The following is an 18,572-nucleotide window of genomic DNA, read 5'->3' as shown; positions in this document are numbered from 1 at the left end:
GATTCAGTAAAGTATTCCCAATCATACAAGCATACCCTCCTTGTCTCACACCGTTACCCACCCCGAAAGGGGCAGAGACCTTATTGGCCCATTTTACTCGCATCAACAGGTGGGCATACCAACAGCCCAGAATTCTCACAATATATTCTGGCACCCCTCTTTGTCTCATTTTAGAAAATAGCTTTGAATGGTTAACCCGATCAAAGCTTTAGACGCATCAATATAACACATAAAAACTGATGAATTGTTATCTCTCACTTATTTACTATTTCCTTTAATGGATAAATGCAAAGATCAGTACCATGTTTAGCCTTAAATCCAAACTGGCTCTCTGTAGAATAAATAAACAACCTAACAGGATTTTTCCAACACTTTAGACAGGATACTACCTAAAGCTATAGGTCTATAATTATTGAGGTTACCCACCATTCCAGCTTTATTTTTAATAACTGGTACTAATAAAACAGACAACATTGAATCTGGTAACACACTGTGAATCAAAAGGCCAGTGTGACGGGTGAAGCAACGACACGCACTCGTGGAGAGGTTTTAAGTCCCCGAAGGGGTTTCTTTTAATTCAACAAATGACAAACTTAAGCAGTAATCCAAAAAATGAATACACCACGTGTGTGTGGTCCACAGTCGTGGGGGAGAAGATAGTCCTTCCTGTCTTCCTCCTACAGGGAGTATAGCCGTCTTGCAACCCTCAGATGCTTCCCTTGCTTCCGGGGTATGGGTGCGCGGTCCTGCCGGTCGTTACTCGTCCGAGCCTGGGGAGAGGTAAGAGAACAGCCTTTACCAGACGCATGTCCAAAGGAGATCTTGCTCACCTTGTGATCTGAGGCAGACTCTCTTATAGCCGCCGAGTTGGCCTTGATTTGTAACGACCGGCAGGTGTGCCTCGTTGATCCGCTTAATCTCCATGGCGACACTGACTGCGCCAGGGGTGACTCGTCACACTCCCCCCCCCAAAGTGTCGAACTGGTCCTGTGGAGAGACAAAAAACAGTGATGGTAGGGAGGGGAAGTGTCACCTGACCGAGTTGTCCATCCTGACCAGATCCTAGACAGACCATCTGCATTGCCATGGGAGGCTCCGGCCCGATGTATCACCTTGAAGTATCACGAGTAGGAACCACCTCGTGACCCTGGTATTGGAATTTTTTGCCTTGCTCATCCACTGAAGTGGCGCATGGTCCGTTACCAAGTCAAACTTACGTCCCAGGAGGTAATACCGCAACTCCAGGACTGCCCATTTTATGGCCAGAGCCTCCCTCTCCACCGTGGCGTACCGTGTTTCCGCTGGGGTGAGCTTACGGCTAATGTACACCACAGGATGTTCTGCTCCATTTTAGTTCTGTGACAATACAGCCCCCAGTCCGGTATCTGATGCATCTGTCTGGAGGGTGAAGGGGCAGCCAAAGTCTGGAGCATGTAAGATCGGGGATGTTGTCAGTGCTTCCTTCAGAGTCTGGAAAGCTCGTTCCGCCTCAGGGTTCCACTTTATCTTGTCCGGCTGCCCCTTCCTGGTCAGGTCGGTCAGGGGACTGGCTATGGACGAAAAGTTGGGGATAAAGCACCTGTAATATCCCGCTAGCCCCAGGAAGGCACGTACCTGGGACTTGTTTTGGGGTGGGGGGGGCGTTTCGTACCGCTTCTATTTTCTTGGGTTGGGGCTGGATCACACCCCCTCCCACCCTGTATCCCAGGTACTGGGCTTCGGCAAGTCCAAGATGACATTTCTTTGGATTTGCCGTTAACCCGGCCTTCCTGAGGTCCATGAGCACTCTCCGCAACCTGTCCATATGGTCGTCCCAGGACCCCGAGTGGATGACGAGATCGTCGATGTAGGCCGCAGCATATGCTTGATGGGGACGTAGGAGAATGTCCATCATTCGCTGGAAGGTAGCAGGTGCCCCATGTAGACCGAACGGCAGCACTGTGTACTGCCAGTGTCCTGAGGGGCTACTGAACGCAGTCTTCTCTTTCGAATCCGGAGCGAGGGGCACCTGCCAGTATCCCTTCGTTAGGTCAAGCGTGGAAATAAATCGAGCCTTCCCTAGCCGGTCCAGAAGTTCATCCACTTGGGGCATCGGATATCCGTCGAAAGTGGACACTTCGTTCACTCGCCGAAAATCATTGCAGAAGCGGAGGGTGCCGTCTGGTTTGGGGACCATGACGATGGGACTGGACCATGGGCTGCGGGAGGGCTCTATCACTCCAAGACTTTTCATCCGGTTGATCTCCTCCTCTATAGCCAGTCGACGAGCCTCTGGTACCCGGTAGGGCCGCTGCCTTACAATAACTCCTGGGGACGTCCGGATCTCGTGATGTGTTATTTTGGTCTGCCCGGGTTTCTCCGAAAATACATACCGGAACTGACTGACCAGGGACTGGAGATCTTTCTTCTGGACGGGGGACAGCTGTTCTCCCATCTGGACCAGTGGTGGTTCGTCCGCGGCAAAGGCTGCCATCTGGGTTGGAGGTGGTATCCACTTCTTAAGCAGGTTTATATGGTACAGCTGTACCTCCCGTCGTCGCCCCGGCTGGCGGAGACGGTAGTTGACCGGACCCACTCTTTCTGCAACGGTGTAGGCTCCCTTCCACGATGCTAGGAACTTCGATGTAGTGGTGGGGGTCAACACCAACACGCGGTCACCTGGTTGGAACTCCCTGGGTTGGGTGGGCCGGTCATACCACCGTTGTTGGGCGCGCTGGGCTTCGGCTAGATGTTCTTTTACCATAGGTATCACTCTGTCTATCCTGGCTCGCATCTGCTGTACGTGCTCAATTACACTACGGTGCGGTGCCGGCTGTTGTACCCAAGCATCTCGGGCTACATCCAGGAGTCCTCTGGGTTGTCGTCCAAACAGCAGCTCGAACGGAGTAAAGCCTGTAGATGCCTGAGGTACTTCACGGATCCCAAAGAGCACATAAGTTAATAGAAGGTCCCAGTCACGCCCATCCTCTGCCACCACCCGACGGAGCATCTGCTTTAGGGTCTGATTGAACCGCTCCACCAGCCCGTCCGTCTGAGGGTGGTATACTGACGTCCTGAGCTGTTTGACCTTAAGCAGTTGGCAGAGGTCCGCCATTAGCCGGGACATGAATGGAGTTCCCTGGTCAGTCAGAATTTCAGTGGGGATACCCACGCGGCTGAAGAACAAGAATAGCTCCTTGGCGATGGTCTTAGCTGTAGCCTTCCTCAGGGGTAGCGCCTCCGGGTATCTCGTTGCGTAGTCCACGATGACCAGGATGTATTCGTATCCCCGGGCAGACTTCGGCAACGGTCCTACCAGGTCCATCCCTATGCGCTCAAAGGGTACCTCAATCACTGGTAGTGGAATCAGTGGACTGGGGGGAGGACGCTGGGGAGACTTCTGTTGGCAGGTAGGGCAGCTTTGACAGAACCTTTTGGCCTCCCCTTCGAGGCCAGGCCAGTGGAACCGGTCTCTAATGCGCTGTATAGTGTTTGCCGCTGCCAGGTGTCCCGCCATTGGGTGGGTATGTGCCAACTCGATTACCGCTTCTGTTTTGGTCTTCGGCACAACCAAAAGAAGTTTTTCCTCCCCCCTTCTCGAAGCCGCACAGTACAACAGACCCTTGTTGATTACAAAGTGTGGGAGGGGGTGGGGACCAGGCATGCGGTCTTCTCCATCGACAACTCTGACCTGGCTCCAGCAGTTCTGTAACCGGGGATCCTCTCGCTGCTCCCTTCCAAAAGAGCCCCCTCCCGTCACCTGCTGAAAAAGGTCAGCAAATACATTAGTGTTAGGACACTCACCCTCTCGTTCGGTGTCCGTAGCCACCAGGGCGGGTCGTGGTCTCCGGTCTCTTTGGGACTTGAGCTTCCGCGGGCGTCCCCCGTGGCTAGCAGGCTGCACGGTGGCTGTCAACACCTGCTCAAACCCCGGGCAATCCCGGCCCAATAACATTGGTACCGGCAGGTCCTCCACCACCCCGACCTCCAGCACCCACGAGCCCGGGCCGGCCGACACGGTTACCCGTCGGGCCGGTACACATCGGGTGTCTCCGTGAACACAAGTGATCGGGATGGTGGCCTTACCTGCGGTATAGGACGGGATTACCCCGGGCCGGACCAGAGTGATTGAGCTGCCGGAGTCCAAGGCGGCAGTCACCGGGCGCCCATTCACCCGTACTGGCCGCCGTGGAACCCCGGTGTGCACAGCCTGATGCACCGTGCATCCCGCCAACCACGCTGGGGGCCCCGCGGAGCCTGGCTCGGTGGGCATCGGTTCGTCTCGGGGGAGTGGTGTCTCGGGTCTGTTGACTGGCCTTGAGGTACTCTCCTCAGGTCGCCATCTAATTGGTATCCTCCGATGTCCTACTGCCACTCTCTCTCCCGCGTCCCGGGCTGCCGTGGCTTCGGCGAGCTCCACCGCTTTCACGACCTCGCGGATATTGGTGGGGCCCCGCATGCTAACCGAGGTTCGGAACCTGCGTGGGAGGGCCCGCAAGAGTCGGTCCACCACCACCCGTTCGGCTACCTGGAGGGCTGAAGGTTCCCCTGTTAGTAACCACAGGTGGCCCAACCGTGTCAATTGGGCCCTGACCGGCTGCTGCTCGTCATAGACCCATTGTTGGAACTGCTGGGCGGCGCTGATTGGGGAGAGACCGATCCTGGCAAGGATTTCCCTCTTGAGAAGTTCATAATTTTCACTGGCGGGGGTGGGTAAGGCGTAATAGGCCCGTTGTGCTTCACCAGTAAGGAAGGGCGCAAGAATTTTCACCCACTCGGCTCTGTCCCATGATTCCCGTGACGCAATGACCTCAAATGTGTGGAGGTAAGCTTCTATGTCGTCTTGTGCGGTGAGCTTGGTCAACAGTTGGTTTGCGCTGGTTCTCGCATCCGGCAGAGGGGTTCGCATAGCACCTGCTTCCCTTAAAAGTCCTAGGGCTTGGTCCGTGCTTTCCTGCCGCTGTGCCAGTTGTTCTGCAAATTTTTGCTGTCGTACCACGACCTCAGCCAACCGCCGCACCACTTCATCCATTGGTCCGAGAAAGAGAGAACTTCTAAAACTCAGATTACTGTAATACAGGGGGAAAGATGAGAAAAAATAAATAAAAAATATTACGGGTACGTATCATTGCAACGTTGCTATGCCCGCATTCTCCACCAGATGTGACGGGTGAAGCAACGACACGCACTTGTGGAGAGGTTTTAAGTCCCCGAAGGGGTTTCTTTTAATTCAACAAATGACAAACTTAAGCAGTAATCCAAAAAATGAATACACCACGTGTGTGTGGTCCACAGTCGTGGGGGAGAAGATAGTCCTTCCTGTCTTCCTCCTACAGGGAGTATAGCCGTCTTGCAACCCTCTGTTGCTTCCCTTGCTTCCGGGGTATGGGTGCGCGGTCCTGCCGGTCGTTACTCGTCCGAGCCTGGGGAGAGGTAAGAGAACAGCCTTTACCAGACGCATGTCCAAAGGAGATCTTGCTCACCTTGTGATCTGAGGCAGACTCTCTTATAGCCGCCGAGTTGGCCTTGATTTGTAACGACCGGCAGGTGTGCCTCGTTGATCCGCTTAATCTCCATGGCGACACTGACTGCGCCAGGGGTGACTCGTCACACTAGTAAAACAAACAGCTAATAAAGGGGCTGTCCTCTTACTTCCATATTTAAGATGTTCAGCAGAAATATTATCTAGGCCACTAGCTTTGTTTTGAGGCAATTTACTTATAGCTTGATCCACCTCACATGACATAATCACTATTGGATTATTAACTTGGTAATCGCCCACATTATATAATTCATTTTGGATGCAATTTAAAAGACTCCAGTAATGTTGTCTCCATAATTCTGCAATATTCTCTGTCCCAGAAACTCCATGTAAAGTTCAAGGAAGAGATGACTCTGCAACTATTAAGAGTTCTGACTTCTTTCCAAAAATCAGTAATACTATGATTTAGGAGCTTCATGGCCATTGAGTCAGCCCTTATAGCTTGCTAATTTTTACAAATAAAACAAATAGCATACTTATATCTTGCATTTGTAGACTTCTTAAGCTCGGCCCTTGCCTGGGTCTACCTGCCATATCCCATAATTTATAAGCTTCATGGGCTTCAGCTTGATATGTAGCTACATACTATACTCCATCCAGGCCTAGTCTTATTTATTATACCCTTCAATTTATAAAATGGCTTACTAAATCCATGCAAGACATTACCTATATCATTATACATTGAACAGAAATCCCTCTGATGATTGACATCTTTATAGCTAACATCACTACACATCATTGCATCCCTCGGTAAAGGAATATCACTCAGGCATTTATCTGTACTCACATAATAGGCTTAAAGGTCCTCCTTAGTTAGTACTGACCAATCCATTTTTGCTATATTGATATTACTTACATTATTAGACATCGCTAATAGTCAACATTTATCACAACAGACACAGGTATATGATCAGTTGTTACTGTATCATATAAGATACGCGATGCATGTACATCTGCTGTACTAATACAATGGTCCAACCATGATGTAGTGTTCCAAGCCTCACTAACATAGGTGCTCTATCTACAGGCAAACACACTTCACTTGACAATATAAAATTATTATCTTGACAGAACGGAACAATATGACTAGAAAATAATGAATTTCTGTCTGAAATGTCCGTAATCGTGTCCCCTATGACATACACACTGGAAATAACAGAACTTTCAATAAAAGAACTGATAAAAGCAAAATATATGTTCAATAAAAACATGAATACGTATAATGTTTGTGCGGTATTAGTTTAAGCAGACTGTGTTTCTCTATTGTTGTGACTTAGATGAAGATCAGAACACATTTTAAGACCAATTTATGAAGAAATCCAAGTAAGCCCAAAGGGTTCACATACTACACATATATATATATATCATATTTAAAAATAAATGTCATATTATAAAATAACGACAAAGTCTATCATGCTAACGGCAAAGTCTATTATGTATATATCAAGAGTGAGGAAAATGGCTCAGAAAATCACCCTGGACCTCTCACATCCAAGCCCTCATCTCTTCACAATGCTGCCGCACTGACCACTAAAACATCCAGACACAAAAACGTCTCCGGTTACTTTCGTAACCTCGGTTCCCTGAGAAGCGGGAACGAGACATTGCGGAGACCGCATATGAAACTCCTCCTCTTTTTCACTTTTCCTGAAATCTTATAGGATAACGCCAGTAAAAAAACTGGCCAATTGTCGCAAGAATGCAACCGTATGCAAATACTGACGAATCCAGACAGTATAAATACAGTGCATGTGACGACAATCCTCAGAATCTACGAGAGAACGCCTGCACGGTGATAAGCGGCGAACACGGCGTTCTCCGCAATGTCTCGTTCCCGCTTCTCAGGGAACCGAGGTTACGAAAGTAACCGGAGACGTTCCCTTTCGAGAGCGGTCACTTCGACATTGCGGAGACCGCATATGGAACGGTAGTACAATCCCGCCGTGAGAGCTTGCAAAATCAGCCAGAAAAACTGGGTTAAAACACACAAGCATGGGAAGCATACTATTTTAACCATTCACGAGGTCGCTAAGCGTCAACAGCTGATTGGCTTAAATCGGCCAATAAACTGCTAAATCACTGAACCGGCCAATGAACTGCTATATCGGGCTCCTGCCAAATTTGCATATCCAAACCCAACCAATGCAGCGGGCTGCGCTGAAACAGGGCAGACACCACAACAGTAAGAGCCAGCACGGTATCCCGGGCGGATATAACAGAGATATAAAAGTACACCAAGCACAGCATAAACAGCAACGCGGCAACCACTGTGTAGCATAAGCGATTATAAAGTAGAAGATAAAGAGTGATCAGCACTCACCGAGAGGACTTGAGACGACAAAGAGGACACGTCCAATCTGTAGAACCTGGCGAAAGTGTTCTGCGAAGACCAGCCAGCCGCACAGCATATGTCCTGAATAGATGTGCCCCTAGACCAAGCCCACGAAGAGGCGATAGCCCTAGTCGAATGAGCTCTGATACCGAATGGGCAGTTCTGTCCCTGACTCTCATACGCTAAGGTAATAGCGTCCACCACCCACTGAGAGAGCCTCTGCTTTGATACAGCCCGACCTTTAGTTCCCCCACCATAGCAGACGAAGAGCTGTTCAGACTGCCGAAAACCGGCCGTGCGATCAATGTAAGCCCGCAAAACCCTTACCGGGCAGACCGCTCTCGGAGCGTTTGCATTCTGCGAGTCTGACGACTCGGAAAACAAAGCGGGCAAAGAAATGACCTGTGCTCTAAATGGGGTAGACATAGACTTTGGCACATAACCCGATTTCGGCCGGAGAGTGACATTGCAGTCGCCGGTTCCAAAACGAATGAAATCAGCGCCGACTGAGAGCGCTTGTAAATCCCCTATGCGCTTAGCCGAAGCAAGGGCAAGAAGGAGAACGGTTTTTAGAGTGAGCTCTCTTAGGGAAGCCGCGTCCAGAGGCTCGAATGGGGGAAAGGAGAGAGCCTTCAACACCAGCGCTAAGTCCCAAGGCGGCACCGAAGGGGATCGCGGTGGAAAAAGTCTCCTCGCTCCTCTGAGGAATCTGACTACCAGCATGTGCCTTCCAATGGATTGCCCATCAACCGGGGAACGAAACGAGGCGATAGCAGCCACATAAACCTTCAGCGTTGACGGGAGTCCGCCGCTGTCCAGCCTGTGCTGCAGGAAGCATAAAATATCAGACACGGGGCAGGACATCGGGTCGATATTGTTACTACTGCACCATTTAACAAACACCCCCCATTTGAGAGCGTATAAACGCCTGGTGGAAGGCGCTCGACACTCCGAAATAGTGTCAAGTACACGCTGAGGAAGTGCATTTAAAACCCCCGAAGAGGCCAGGCATGAAGACTCCACAGCTGCGGGCTGGGGTGAAATATCGTGCCGTTCGCTTGGGACAACAGGTCTCTCCTGAGGGGAATCCGCCACGGCGGTGCCGTTAACAATTCGCTTAGGTCCGGAAACCACGGTTGATTCGGCCAAAACGGAGCGACGAGGATCACCGTCGCCGTCTCCTCTCTGATTTTGCACAGCACCAGGGGCAAAATCTTCACCGGAGGAAACGCGTAAAGCCGAACGTCCGGCCATCGCACCGTCAGAGCGTCGCTCCCCATGGGGGAATGGGTCAGCGAGAAATATAGCGGGCAGTGCGCGTTCTCGCTCGTCGCGAATAAATCCACTTCCGCCGTCCCAAAGCGCTCCCAAATTGACCGCACTGAGTCTGGATGAAGCCTCCATTCCCCGTGCGGAAGACCCTCCCTCGAAAGCATGTCCGCTCCGCAGTTCAGACGACCGGGGATATGCGCTGCCCTGACAGAGAGTAGATGCCGATCTGCCCATAGTAGGAGACTCGCAGCCTGTTTGAAAAGAGTTCCTGAGCGGACTCCTCCCTGGCGATTTATGTACGAAACCACGGACATGTTGTCGGTGCGAATCAGGACATGTTTCTTCTCCAGTCTCGACTGGAAAGTATGGAGAGCTAGAGACACCGCCATCAGCTCCAAGCAATTTATATGCCATTTTCTCTGTGACTGTGTCCAAAGGCCGGATGCCGGCATGCCCTCGCACACTGCACCCCATCCCGAGGACGACGCATCCGTCGTAACGACTATGCGTCTCGTAACCAGCCCCAGGGGAACTCCCCGACTGAACATGCTTGGGTCGCGCCATGGGCTCAGGGCACTGAGGCAACTGAGTGTAACCGGGACTCGCACTCGACCCGAGGACCATGCTTTCCATGGAACCCGAGCCTTCAGCCAAAACTGTAGCGGTCGCATGTGCAGAAGACCCAGGTGGCAGACCGCCGAGGCTGACGCCATGAGACCCAAAAGCCTCTGAAACTCCCTCAGTGGAACAGACCGACCCGGCCTGAGCAGATGTAGAGCTGAAGAGATGGACTCCGTCCGCTCTTGAGAGAGGCGAGCGCGCATCTCCACTGAGTCGAAACATACCCCCAGATACGTTATTGACTGACTCGGAGTGAGCTTGCTTTTCTGCATGTTCACGCGTAGCCCCAGGGATGTCAAGTGACGAAGCAGCATTTGCGTATGACCGGATAGCGCCTCCCGTGAGTGGGCTAAAATTAACCAGTCGTCCAGATAATTCAGAATGCGCATACCGCTCGCTCTGAGAGGGGAAAGCGCCGCGTCCACGCACTTCGAGAATGTGCGCGGTGCTAGTGCCAGTCCGAACGGGAGTACGGCAAATTGGTACGCTGAACCCGCGAAAGCGAATCGCAGAAACTTTCGGTGGCGCTTGGCTATCTGAACATGAAAGTACGCATCCTTCAGATCCACGGATGCAAACCAGTCCCCGGGACGCACTTGTGCCAGGATCTGTTTTAGAGTTGTCATTCTGAACGCTCGCTTGTGAAGGGCTCGGTTGACGGGTCTCAAGTCCAGAATCGGACGCAGACCACCATCTCTCTTGGGCACTACAAAGTACCGGCTGTAAAACCCGCTTTCTCGCTCGTTCGGAGGGACACGCTCGATCGCTCCTTTCGCGAGCAGGCTGCCGATTTCCTGCCTCAACACAGGCGCATTTTGCGCTGACGTAAGCGACGGAACCACACCGCTGAAGCGGGGAGGACTTCGTCTGAACTGCAGGGTGTACCCGTGTTCTATCACATTTAGTAGCCAATGAGAAATGTCCGGAATGGCCTTCCACGCGTCCAGAAACAGACATAATGGCCGAATCTCTTCGGGCGTTACCGTCAGCGGACCGTTTAGGGAAGCACGCTGGTGCAGCGAGGCTAATTGCACTGGCGGGGAAATAGCCCGTGCGTGAGACTCCAGCCGTCTCTCGCCCACGGGAAAGACCGTGGACGAGGGAAGGCTGGTTATAGTCGGGATTAACTGCGGCTTCGCGCTGCACCGTGGCAGGGCAAGGAACGCAGCATTGGTCGTGTGAGGGGGAAAGAGCTCTTTTTGTGAACAGGTATGTGTTTTTATTGCATTTACACAGACATTTACAACATTGCAATGTTCGCCCGCAACCGCGGGGGAAAACTGATGCAAACAGCGGCGTTTGGGGGCAACCGGAACGCTCACAAACTCTCTCCTCCTCTTTATAGGTCCGTCAGGATGACGGCTTGGCAGACGATGACGCTCCGCCGTCGTGGCGCGGCGGTCCTCTCTGCGGTCCTCCCTTCGGCCCGTACCTCTTCTTAGGCGGGCCCGACCATTGTTTAGGCCGTGCATCCGGCTCACGACCTCGAGAAGCCTGGGCGGAAGCAGCGTGCTGTTTGGTCGGCCTCTGCGCGGAGTGCGACGCGGATGAAGAACGGGCTCTAGGAGACGGTTGATAAGAGCGTCGCGGGAGCACGTGACTCATGGCCTTGGCGCGCTTTTGCGTCTCCCCGAAGCGCTCCACCACCGACTCCACGACGTCACCAAAGAGGCCGGAGGGAGTGATCGGGGCGTTGAGGAGAGACTTACGGTCAGCGTCTTTCAGGTCCGCCAACGTAAGCCAGAGATGACGGTGTAGGACGACCATGAACCCCATGGATCGGCCGATAGCTTGTGCGGTCCGCTTCGTTGCCATCAGAGCGAAGTCGGTCGCTGCCCTCAGATCCCTCGTGGCGTCCGCCTCCAGGCTGCCGCTATCCAGCGACTGAAGGATCTTAGCCTGGAACACCTGCAGCACCGCCATTGCGTGCAAAGCGGAAGCGGCTTCTCCGGCGGATGCGTAAGCCTTACCGGCGAGATGAGCGGTAAACCTGCACGGCTTCGACGGCAGGCCTGGGTCCGAGCCCAGCGAGGTGGTAGAAGGGCACAAATGAGCGGCGAGGGTCTCCTCGACGGGTGGCATGCGCACGTAACCGTGGGCCTCCGCTCCGACCACGTGGGCGAACATGGATTGCGTAGCGGCGTGAACGCGCGCCGACTGAGGAGCAGACCACGATTTCACCACGTGCTCGTGGACATCTGGAAAGAATGGCGCACTCCTCTTTGATGTGGCCTGACGGCGGCCCGCCTGAAGGTACCACGAGTCGAGCTTACTTTTTGCCGGCTCCTCAGGTGAACTCCAGGTGATGTCGAGCTCGCTGACGGCCTTCTCGAGGACCCTCATGAACTCCTCGTGGAGGTCCGGGGTGCTCTCTAGGTCGGGGCGATCCCGCTCCGACCCTGCCCAGTCCTTGTCTGAAGCCGAGATGGACATGGAGTCGTCGTCCTCCTCAGCGCCGAAGGAAACGGCGCCCAAGACGGAAGGCGGGGGACGAAGACTCTCGTCGGCGTAGAGGACTGGGGAATGGGGTGACGGCAGAGGACAGCGGCCCGGAGCCGTGTCGTCGCCGCTCCCCCTTGGAGCGGGTAGACTCACCAGCGACTCGTTGGTGGCAGTGAGCCTTGACCCTATATTTCCACGAGCGATGTTCCTGCGAGTTCTCAAGACACGCGCCGGCAGGTCCGCACAGTGCGCGCAATCGGACTCGCAGAATGCAGCCTCCGCATGAGCCAGGCCCAGGCAGGCAATGCAGTGCTCGTGCGTATCCTGCGGGTCAATGGGACCCGCGCAAAGACGACAGTATGAAGCCATCGGATGCGGTGAAAAATATCCAGTTGCGTCTTCAACGATGGCAGCGTGAAAAAGAAGATTCTGAGGATTGTCGTCACATGCACTGTATTTATACTGTCTGGATTCGTCAGTATTTGCATACGGTTGCATTCTTGCGACAATTGGCCAGTTTTTTTACTGGCGTTATCCTATAAGATTTCAGGAAAAGTGAAAAAGAGGAGGAGTTTCATATGCGGTCTCCGCAATGTCGAAGTGACCGCTCTCGAAAGGGAACTGTATCTTCCTCTAGGCCATCTACCTATTTAACAGTTACATGTTTTTTACCCACCGTGCAATTTAATAAATCTGTGTGCAATAATAATTGAGTGCAATATTAATTATCCATCTATTTTATATACAACTTTTTCTGTTAATTATATTTCATGCTGCTGTATATAAACCTTCTACATACAATAGTGTATTCTTATTTTTTACTTGTACATATTTATTTGGAAAACAACAGCTGTTTTTAAATGGCCTTCCCAGTGTTGCTTTATTTTCCTCAGTGAGGTTGGGTTCAGGGCAGGACATAAACTACAGATTTATATTGTGCAACATGATGTGCACTGAGGCACCAGGTTTTATTTTTGAAAATGGTATTATTGAATGGTGTATCTGCAAGAAGAAAACTATGAGACCAACATATACATCATTTTTTAATTGTTAACGTTAGTTAATAAAAACGTAGCTGTTTATTGTCCATATTAACTTAACAAATAGTATATATGCCATATAATTAGCTAGTTTAGCTTATGTTTTAAAACGCGAGACGGACAGAGTGATATTATGGTTGGCTAGTTCACCTATACAAACTGTTAAACAAGTACTCAGAATATATAGACCGACAACATTTTGTAGACTGGATTTTATATACTACCACACATAGACAAAAACATTCAAATTTACAGCAATAGCCGCGAAATGTTCTCTATCCAACACGTGCTTGTGCTACGCCTGCAAAATGCAAGCCGTGCGAAGAGTGCAGGTGTCGACTGCAAGTGACGTCACAGGAAGTGAAGGTGTCTGAGTGTGCAAGTCTAAGAGTGCGAGTTGCAGCCAGGTTATACATTTAACAAGACTTGGTGTTAAGGTTACATTAATTAGGTGTTACATTTACATGAATTGGGTGTAAGAAATTAACACCGTCAAAAGTGTAACATATACACCCCAAAGTGTGGACAAATAGACACTTTTCCGATGTTAAATGTGACATCGTTGGTGTTCCTTTTAAACCGGCAATTTTGCTGTGTACAACCTTTTAAAATCATTTTATTATATATCGGCTACATATGTTACGCCCAGGCAGAGAACAGCCAAAGCGAACACATGCTCATCTCGTCACTTCTTGCAGCAGCAAAAACGATCCAGTCGGGGTTGGCGCATCAGGAAAGACAGATATATTACTGATCATAACGTAAGGAAAACGGAAAACATATACCTGTTTTTGCGACATTAAACATTGGATTTGACAGTTTGATTTATACATTCTTAAGTCTTTGAAATGTTGCCTAGTACACCATTTTTACTCTTTTTTATTATTATGTGTCTGCTGATGCATTTGGATGTCTGAACTGGAAACTTCAATTACCAAACAAACAAAAAAAATCCCTGTTTGCAGGCACAACAGACATAAATTACTTTCTTATTTAGACTTATTTCGGCCTACAAATGAATTGTTTAACTTTAATTAACATTTTTCATTTCAGCGGAGAAGAAGAAACACATGGTAATTCCCAACATCTACACCCATTGATCAGTTTTTATTGTCAGTGATTAAGTAATGTTAGGCTCTTCGGCTAGAGTTTCCTGCTGTGTATATTTTCTTAATATATAAATGTAATATACAGTGGTGGACAGTAACGAAGTAAATGTAATTCGTTACTGTACTTAAGTAGTTTTTTTGTGTATCTGTACTTTACTCAAGTACTTCAATTTTCGGAGACTTTTACTTTAACTCCACTACATTTCAAAGTCAAATATCTTACTTTTTACTCTACTACATTTTCAAAATCAGTCGTTCCTTTTTATTTATAAGTCAGTAAAAACTTAACTGGTAAAACGAGCCACCAATCACAGTTCATCGCGCGCTTTATTTTGAACTTGTATTGTTTTGCCCTGTTGTCGCCTTGGTCACGTCATCTACTTAGCGCGAAAATACGATTAAACACATCAGATTCAGTGCAACTGTCTGCAACAACATAACATTTCGACTTCTAATATCTTTGGTGAAATCATGAAAGAAACTGAAGAATCTAACCTTGCTCAAAACCCATCGTTGAAAAGAAGAACGAGTCTTTCATTTATAAGTGCCTTCTCTGCCTGCCTCGGTCCTGTACAATTTCTTCATACAAGAATTCTCCTTCCAATAAGGGAACACATAGAGGTAAGACATTTTAATTTCACTCATTTAAAATAAAGAGATATAAATCTAACATTAGCTTGCAGAACACATTTTGGTTAAAATATAGACTGTTACGCTACCATGAACATTGTACACGTCGTCAGACAAGTAAACTTAGCTGTTTCAGCTTATTTCATATTTAAATTTGAAACTTTTCAAGCTGAGTGCTCTGATATTGTGAAATGGGAATCAATCGAATTGAACATTTTATGTTGGAATTTAAATTAATGATATTTTGACTAGGCTGCACCGATTCAATTCACATTTATTTGTATTAGTGTTTTTCACAATACATATAGTTTCAAAGCAGCTTGAATTTGTCTACATAAATATTTTGAGTGATCTGTTATGAGAGGTGACTGTCTAAGTTATCTAAATGTACAGTTTTAAGATAATTCAAATCATGCTGTTAGCTAACATCATGTATTCATTTAAAGAAGGAAAAAATGAGCTAATTAAAGTAATTATTACAAGTTAGGAACACAATGATTATATTATAAGAAAATGTTGCATTGGTGCATGTATGATGCTAAAACAGTTGACTGTTGGAGTGGATTGCTCCTTATTAACAGGTGTTGTTATTTTCTAAAGCTTCCAAAGACTGATCTAACTAAGCCTATGCTGAAAATAATATACTCTGTATATACTCTGTATTTCTTATGACATGCTAAAAGAAAAGCACATAAAATATATTATATTAATTTTTTTAATAAAAATGATAGTACTTGGATACTTGAGTACATTTGAAGGCAAATACTTTTGTACTTTTACTCAAGTAAAAGTTTAAAGGCAGCACTTCTACTTTTACTTGAGTAATATTTTTCCTTGGGTATCTCTACTTTTACTCAAGTACATGGTTTGTGTACTTCGTCCACCACTGGTAATATATTCACTTCAATTTTTTTTTAGACACTGTCATCAGACACAGCGCTTCTCTCCAGCCAGCAGGTGGCGCAGACGCTTCACCTGTAGAACAGCAGCACGTGAAGAAAAGACGGGCTACAGTTTCAGCCGCGGTTTAATGGTGATTTTTGGTTTGTTGTGTTAAAATGACGTTACGTTAAATGTTAACATGATATCATTCTTGTGAAGAAAGTTTTTTCACTGATTTATCAAAGCTTGCACTATATGATTGTGAACATGATTTTGATGTTTTGTTCAGGTGTCCATGATGATGGTGCAGGTGGATGTGATGTGCTGTAAATCAGTAGGAACTGATCTGTCTATGCTGGATATTGATGATTTGATGACAGAAATCTGTCAGCTGAAGAAAGAGGTGAAGTTACTGGAGACAAAACTCAGAGAGAGAGACCAACTCAACAGAAAGGTTTGGACACATTAAACATTCATTTTATATTTCACATGATTTACTGTCTGTCTGACTGATGTGCTTTGTTGTAAGTGTGGAGTTTTCCGGTTAAGTTTATTGTAGTTCACCCAGACATAAAATATTTTTACACCACGAGTGTTGAATTATATTCTGTGTTTGTTGTGATGTTATTTTCAGGATGTATGTGGTGTTTCTCTCTGTGACTTCACTGATCAAACATCTCCAGATCTTCTGCTTTCTGTCTGTAATGAAGAGCAGAAGACATCAGTGAAGCTGCTGGACTGTGAGATGAAGCTGAAGACAGAAATCACAGAAGCAGTTGTACAGACAGAAAAAGGCGTTTTGATTTATTCAGGCATGTGTCTTCCACAAACACTACCATCATAGTTTCAGAACAACTCCGTGGATATGCTACTGTGTTGTATTTTTCCTAATGTTTTTTCTGTTTTCATTCTAGACCTGATGGAGTCGAAAACAGAAAACACAGAATCGGGCAACAAACAGAAAAGACTGATTTGATATATTCAGGTGTGTATCTTACCTTCATGTGTAACCGTTAATGACATAAATACTATTGTTATAGTAACAGAACTGCACAATACATGTACAGTAGTATGTGGTATTAACCATAATGATTTTCTCTGTTTATTTTAGACCTGAAAGAGGTAAAGGAGGAAAGATCAGAACCAAATGAAATTGAGGAGGAAAATAATTTCACGACTAGTGAAGACTCTCCGAGTTGCTTGAGGACAGAAGAGAGTTTCCCACAAAAAAGAATTCATACCTGTCCTCAGTGTGGAAAGATCTTCACATATATATCCAAACGTGATAGGCATATGAGAATTCACACTAAAGAACACCGTTACAGATGTGACCATTGTGAACATTTCTTTAAATTTAAGTCCAAACTTATTTTGCACATGAGAATTCACACTGGAAAACGGCCTTACAGATGTGACCAGTGTGGATCATCCTTCGTTCGTGAATACCACCTTCATAGGCACACAAAAATTCACACTGGAGAAAAATCTAACAAATGTGACCTCTGTGAAAGTTCTTTTATTCGTAAAGACCATCTTAATGAACACATGAAAGTTCACACTAAAAAAAACCTTGCAGATGTGATCAGTGTGGAAAGAGTCTTGCATCGGCAGCGACTCTGAGAGATCATCTTCTCTATCATTCAGGAGTGAGATCATTTCAGTGTGAACAGTGCAGCAAAGCATTTATTACTGCAATTGACCTGAAGAGACACATGAAGACTCATACAGGTGTGAAGCCTCATGTCTGTTCCATCTGTGGAAAGGCCTTCTCAAAACTTAAAAGTCACAAGAACACAAAAACACAAACAGGTGTGGGATCTCATATGTGCTCTGAACAGAAATCTCATCCGTGCTCCTCATGTGGACAAAGTTTTCGGAAATCAAGACGTCTTGAGATTCACATGAACAAGTGTTGCAAAGTTCATCCACATGAAACTGTTCAGACCACAAGATCTTTACTACATGTGACCATTTAAAACAGCACATCAAAATTCACACTGAAGAGAAATCTGACCCGTGCCCCTCACCTGAACAGAGTTTGTGAAAATCAAGACGACTTGAGAACATGAAGAAGTGTTGCAAAGCTCATCCTCAGAGAACTGATCTGGCTTATCTTAACTTGCTTAAAATACTGTTGATGAATATTGTACTTGTTTGTTCTTCTCTGTTTTTTCTTTTCAGTTTCAACATAAAAAATGTTTTATGAATGTTAACAATGGTAAAGTTTTCCTAACATTCCAAATTTCTTGAGTAAGTTACAGGCCAGAGGCTTCATTCTCAAAACATTTCATCTTACTGCTAAAAGATCTTATAAATAAAATGTATTTTTTTTAATTCACAGAGCTACTAAGAGCATTTTTATTAAGAATTGGGGGGAAATCCTAAAATTGAAGAAAGGGCTGGGTTGACCTTGTTGCTATGGATAATGTCATCATGCCCACAGTGATTGGCTGATAGTGGATGGGTCTCTGTCAGTGATTTAATCATACAAATATTGGAGAATGTGGTATTGTGTTGTCGATAATTAAACAAGTACAGGCTATGTTCAGCTAATATTGCATAAATAAGCTTACGGTAATCTTTAGTAAGACTGTCTAAATCAAATATTAATAGTTCCCACTCACGATGAGACAGAAGTTGCGATTGACTTCCACTTAACTTTTCCGTATCGTGACGTGTCTCCGAGTGAAACGGCTTATGAAATTAGTGTACTAAAAAAATGT

At 47.4% G+C, this 18,572-nt stretch overlaps 2 protein-coding genes across 2 annotated transcripts; one reads left to right on the top strand and one right to left on the bottom strand.

Moving 5' to 3' along the window:
• Positions 1 to 8,070: 8,070 nt before the first annotated feature.
• Positions 8,071 to 12,557, bottom strand: LOC130409598 (uncharacterized). Its single transcript, XM_056733638.1, has 2 exons — positions 11,317 to 12,557; positions 8,071 to 11,273 (listed from the first exon to the last, which is right to left on the bottom strand). Exons 1-2 carry the CDS (start codon positions 12,555 to 12,557, stop codon positions 8,840 to 8,842), a joined length of 3,675 nt encoding a protein of 1,224 aa, XP_056589616.1. The 3' UTR covers positions 8,071 to 8,839.
• Positions 12,558 to 13,703: 1,146 nt separating this feature from the next.
• On the top strand, positions 13,704 to 17,296 carry LOC130409434 (uncharacterized). The gene is made up of 6 exons (XM_056733413.1): positions 13,704 to 13,989; positions 15,886 to 16,000; positions 16,139 to 16,303; positions 16,484 to 16,661; positions 16,764 to 16,834; positions 16,961 to 17,296. The coding sequence occupies exons 1-5, from the start codon at positions 13,865 to 13,867 to the stop codon at positions 16,823 to 16,825; spliced, it is 645 nt and encodes a 214-aa protein (XP_056589391.1). The 5' UTR covers positions 13,704 to 13,864; the 3' UTR covers positions 16,826 to 16,834; positions 16,961 to 17,296.
• The last annotated feature ends 1,276 nt before the right edge of the window (positions 17,297 to 18,572 follow it).

This window comes from Triplophysa dalaica, chromosome 20 (assembly GCF_015846415.1).
Source record: "Triplophysa dalaica isolate WHDGS20190420 chromosome 20, ASM1584641v1, whole genome shotgun sequence".
NCBI lineage: Eukaryota > Metazoa > Chordata > Actinopteri > Cypriniformes > Nemacheilidae > Triplophysa > Triplophysa dalaica.
This window is presented reverse-complemented; position numbering and strand designations above follow the sequence as displayed.

What these genes read in the sequence shown, in the direction of transcription:
- LOC130409598 (XM_056733638.1), bottom strand. Translation starts at nt 12,557, where the DNA reads ATGGCTTCATACTGTCGTCTTTGCGCGGGTCCCATTGACCCGCAGGAT. An exon ending in CCGCGACGCTCTTATCAACC is followed by an intron (nt 11,274 to 11,316) that starts GTCTCCTAGAGC and finishes CACTCCGCGCAG; the next exon opens with AGGCCGACCAAACAGCACGC.
- LOC130409434 (XM_056733413.1), top strand. Translation starts at nt 13,865, where the DNA reads ATGTTACGCCCAGGCAGAGAACAGCCAAAGCGAACACATGCTCATCTC. An exon ending in GATATATTACTGATCATAAC is followed by an intron (nt 13,990 to 15,885) that starts GTAAGGAAAACG and finishes ATTTTTTTTTAG; the next exon opens with ACACTGTCATCAGACACAGC. An exon ending in GTTTCAGCCGCGGTTTAATG is followed by an intron (nt 16,001 to 16,138) that starts GTGATTTTTGGT and finishes TGTTTTGTTCAG; the next exon opens with GTGTCCATGATGATGGTGCA.